The sequence below is a fragment of the Cibotium barometz genome, chromosome 9, assembly GCF_041138505.1.
Source record: "Cibotium barometz isolate CiBa-2024 chromosome 9, ASM4113850v1, whole genome shotgun sequence".
Classification (NCBI taxonomy): domain Eukaryota; kingdom Viridiplantae; phylum Streptophyta; class Polypodiopsida; order Cyatheales; family Cibotiaceae; genus Cibotium; species Cibotium barometz.
Window position 1 is genome coordinate 42819610 of NC_141054.1, and position 5266 is coordinate 42824875.

At 40.0% G+C, this 5266-nt stretch overlaps 1 protein-coding gene across 1 annotated transcript; it reads right to left on the reverse strand.

Annotated features, from left to right (window-relative positions):
- Positions 1-2926: 2926 nt before the first annotated feature.
- LOC147635603 (uncharacterized) lies at positions 2927-4306 on the reverse strand. The gene is made up of 4 exons (XM_086802291.1): positions 4068-4306; positions 3603-3972; positions 3150-3488; positions 2927-2956 (listed from the first exon to the last, which is right to left on the reverse strand). The coding sequence occupies exons 1-4, from the start codon at positions 4304-4306 to the stop codon at positions 2927-2929; spliced, it is 978 nt and encodes a 325-aa protein (XP_086658417.1).
- Positions 4307-5266: the final 960 nt, after the last annotated feature.

Consider the following 5266-nt stretch of genomic DNA (forward strand, 5'->3'; position numbering starts at 1 on the left):
TTGTTGTTTTGTTTTGTTTTGTTGTTTTTATCTTTATGTTTAAAATGGAAAATTAAAAAGGAAAACTGACATAATTAAATAATAAAAAAGCTAAAAAAGAAAGTAGTTTTTATAAATAAATATATTCATAAATATAAAGGGAGAAAAAGAGAATGAGAAGAGGGGCCTGTTTTCTTTTCTTTTCGTTTCTTTGCTTTTTTTATTTTTTATTTTTTAAAATAACAAAAAGGAGAAAAATAAAATACTATGGGATCTTTTAAAATATTACATATATATATATATATTATATATATATATATATATATATATATAGAATTAATAAAGATTAAAAAAATAAAAAAGGAGAAAAAATAAAAAGAAGATGGAGAAAAATGTTTTTGTAAAATCTTTTAAGGTTGGGGGGGGATTTTAAGGGAAAGAGAGAGGCCAAATTTTAAAGGGGATATTTTTTTTAAAAAATTCTTTAAGGTGGGGGGGATTTAAAGAGAAAGAGAGAGAGGCCAAAATTTAACAAGGGGGGAGGGCAATAAATTTTTTTTGGGGGGGGATGAAAAATAAAAGGAGGTGTGAGGGGTGGGTAGCCTAATGAGGTCCACGTCTCTCAAGATAATGTTGTGGCTAGCTCCTCCGGTGTCAACCAAGGTGGACCACGCAGCTAGATGGTTTTTTTGGGAGGGCTCTAACTCAAGGCGAGCTGGTCCTGCTATGTATTCTATCTTGAAAGTGTCGAACACGAACATGCATGTGATTTTGGCATTGTCCAATCATACAAACTTTGTCCCAAGCTTCTCTGTCCATGGTTGCAAGAATGTGAATCCAGACCTCGGAGTCAACAGGCTCTAGGAGGGGCTCATAATCTTGGTCCTCATCTTTTGACATCCAATATCTTGTTACAAGCTCTACAAATACCAATTGACATGCTACTTTATACCTTAAAAAGCATACATGAATCAACATGAAGCTACAAAATTTGTACTATAGTTGGAAATTTTGTTCACATCATCAACCACAAAGGTACTTATGTACTATTCATGACAAAATGGATCAGCAAAAAATACCAATTCCTAGGCTCACAATGCAATGAGAGGATATAGACGGGTCACCTTAGCTACTAATTTCTTTAACATGAATGGTAACTCATGGACATTGTCAAGGTACGTATGCAAGGTGTTTTTGAATTGCACTTTCGGCCTCTCTTCTCATACATGCTATTGTGAAGCTCTCTCACACACACATACAATCTTATTTGCACTACCTTTGTTTCTCTTACACACGGCAACACACGAACAAAATACGGCTCAAGACGCACAATAATTGGTTGAAGACTGAGATGCAAAAAGCCATTGAAGCATTGGAGAGTTCATAACATAAATTCAAAAGACTACTTTGAAGCTTTCTGATCAAGCCTCTTTTGCATTGACACTTTGGTTTTCTTAGCAGGGGTCTTGAAGGGGTGAGCCAATGGGTGACTCTTTGATGATGTTGATTTCTTCTTGTTGCCCTTCTCAAAGAATGGTTTTGCTCGCTTCAAGGAGTTGCTGAATTCATCTTCCAAGACTTGAAAATTAGCTTGTGTTTCTGTTCGCTCGTCCATTCTTGCCTTCATTGTCTTTACATGGCCCAATGTTCTCCTCAATCCATTGCAAGCCTCCTCAATCAAAGCCTGGTCCTGTCCTACAAAACAAGACAACTCTTGCCACAAGCATTGAAGTGTCTTCACATTTCCCGATTGCTCAAGTACTTCACTACATACATTGTCCCCTCCTAATGCGGAAACATCATCACTATTTGGTTCAAGCACATCAATAGTAGAAACATGTGAGTGAAGATTGACAGTAGACCTAGAAGTATCTCCCCATGCTTCATACATATGTTGGCATTGCTCCATAAGTGAAGCATGTGAAGCACCCCGCAACAACATCACCTTAATTTGGTGCTTACAAATATTTCCAAGCTCTGCCCATGTACATGTACAACATGCCCATTGGCAATCGAAATTGTAGACTGTGTAAAATGAAGCTTTTGTGTGCATGCTCTCCACTATAGCAACACCACCAACCTGGAATGAGACATTAGCATCTGGTATTTGAAGTGCCCGCTCATAAGAATTCTCCACTACTCTTTCAATGGCGTTGTTTCTCATAAAACCATTGTCCTTCAACTGTTGTACATACCAATAATATGGCAAGCATGATGATGTTAACTTGTATAAGAGCCAATCCACCCGCCTCGAACTCATCCTTTTGGAAGAGCCCAAAAACTTATATTTGAGCTGCCCATGATATGACTCTATTGCTCCATTAGTGTCTTGTCCTGAATGTGGAAGCAATCGGGAAGCACGCACCCACATTTCTGCACATAAAACAAATGAAGTTAGAAGAGCAAGAAATGAAGTACGAACAAAAAGGAGAGCAAGTGCGCATTATTTTACCTATAAGAAAAGTATGTATGAAGTTTAAAATTCAACCTTACCTAGTTTAGCCTCCCAATAGGTTTTGAAATACTCAATAAAACTCTCCTCATCTCTAAAGTTGGAGTAGAGGATAGAGATCGTAGCCTTTGCATCCTCTTTGATTATATGGTCTGTAGAATTTGCTGACCCTTGCATGTTCATGATATTTCCCAAAGACCAAAACATAAAAGCTCTTTTGGGCCATTCCTTCACCTTCTTAATAAGGTGTCGGAGCCAACAACGTTTGACATGCCACAAGCATAGAAAAATGGGTTGATTGAACACCACCCTACGAAAAATAGAAAGGACATGTCACATAGAACTCAAACACACGGTTCTCATTAGTTTGCACTCAACACATATGAACATATGGTCCTAACCTGAGCGCATTAATCTCCATTTCGGCATCATCAACCATAAAGGCTCCGGGCTCCCATGATTTATGAAAGTCAAGCATATTATCTCTAAACTTGCTTAACCAAGTGCAAGTACACTCAAATGTAGCTGAAGATGTAAGCACCCAAGCAATGGGCACACCATTGCGATGACCATCAAAAACATGGATTGTATACAAATGAAACTGTTCATGTGTTTTAAAGGAAAGTGAGAATGTGAACAAGAAGTAAAAAAAGAACATTTATTATAACTTAAGAGAATGTGAACAAGAGTAAAAATGATAATTCATTACACCACATACCTTATATTTGTTTGTGCCAAAGGTAGCATCCATCGCAAGAAGGTTCCCATTTCCGAACTTCTTGCACATCTCCCTTTGCCATGGTGATTGTATTCCAAGGATAAATTCCTTGGAATGTTCCACATCTTGCTCCTGGTAGATAAAGGTGCTTGATTGATTCTCATGACACCATCTCTTGGTGCTTTCCGCATCATCTGTGTGTAGCTGGTACTGATCAATGGCCAGCTTGCTAGATATATTCATGATGTCACGAATAGACAAAAAGTCATCCCTAACCATAGTAATTGTAGGGTCATGACTTTGGCTTGAATGCAATGCTTGGACATGCATTTCCAACACCTGATGTGGAGAGAAACCACGATATAGCATGCTTGAAACCCATAGTTTCTTTTGCATTGAGATCCATGGAGAGAACTTCAAAGAGGGATCAACAAATCTTATACCATGACAAACCTCATCATTTGCATTTGTGTGGTATGGATGTATATAAGAGATTATGGCCACCCCTGGATCTTGTGCGAGCCTCTTGACACTAAAATGACATTTGCATCCACGCTTTCGCTTGCCCTTTGTGATGGGAGGGCGCCTTTTCTTACATGGCTTCTTTGCAGTTGGCTGTGGCAACTCTTTTATTTCACTACGCTCCTCCATCTCACCATCTTCACGATTCGACTCGTCACCACTATTCTCCTCCACCTCAACGTCATCTTCGCTAATCATGGCCTTGCATTCATTGAGCTGGGTAGTTTCGACATCTTTGCCATCCGCAATGTTAGATTGCATTGGTGCTTTAGTGCCAGCAGGACCAAAACCACACCAAAAGCTAAACAAAACAAAGAAGTAACGATAAACATTTAATTTATGTGTGTGTGATGATTAATTCATGGATTAGACAAACTAAAACAAATACACACTTACACTATCTTCTCAATCCATGATTCATGTGCAATCTTTGTAAGATTGGAGGCATCTCGGTGATGGTGGCTATATTTTTTGAAAGAAGTCCGAAACTTTGCATTGTCGGCTTCTCCTTTTACAAAATCGGCAACACGGTTCCAAGGGATGTTAGCTTCGCGTACAAATTTGTATTTTGAACGATTGTCATATGAGTGCACCCAACACAATGCTGTCGAATCGAAGACACCGATGGGGGGCATTTAAGAACTCATGGCATTCTCTAAGCTTCAGTTTTGGAGAGATATGATTAACCCTTTAAAAAACCTGAACCTGCTGAACTAAAGGTAGTGCAAAGATATAACAATTAAGTAAGGAAGAGTGGGAGAAAAAGAGAAAAGAAATCAAAGGAGATCCTAGAAGGTGGAAGCAAGAGCCCAAAAATTAACCAAAATCATTATAAGAGAAGTAATAGTAGTCTAAGAACAAAACAACACCACGAACATGGCAAATAGAAAAAGGTAAACTCACTAGGAATGAACGAACTCCACGAACGCAACGAAATAATCACACCTTAAGGTGTTAAGGGCTTGATAGTAGATCCTTGGGCCTGCAGGATTAGGTTACTGCCTCTCATGAGAGACTGTCAAAATGGGTTTTATATATATATATATATATATATATATATATAGAAATCTGCCCACACAACATCATGTCCTCCTGGGGGTTCAAAGAGATTGAAGTGTCTAAACAACCAGTTTTGCGATGTACTTACAGGTACAAGCTGCTGCATTTGCTTCTGCTCCCCTCCGGCTGCAAGCTCCACGATGGCCACAACAGTTAGTGAGCCTTCAGTCATGCACCTTATCGTATCAGGAACGAGCAGCGCAGCAGGGGCACTCGGAAGCTGCTGATGTTAGCCGCTGCTAGAAAGCGCTTCCTGTTGAGCGCGCTTCTGAGTAGCACCCACAGCTGGACACCCACAGTTGGATAGGCGTTGAGCGCATTGATGATGAACAGTCGGCAGGTTCTGGCCGAGCTCGGTTGAAAACTCCGATTGGTAAAAGGGGTTCGCCCGCTGTTGACTGCCAGTGTGGCTGATATGCCACGCAGGCGCCAACACAGCAGGCGAACCGATATCTAGCCTGAGCCACCCACAGCTGGACACCCACAGCTGGATAGGCGTTGAGCGCATTGATGATGAACAGTCGGCAGGTTCTGGC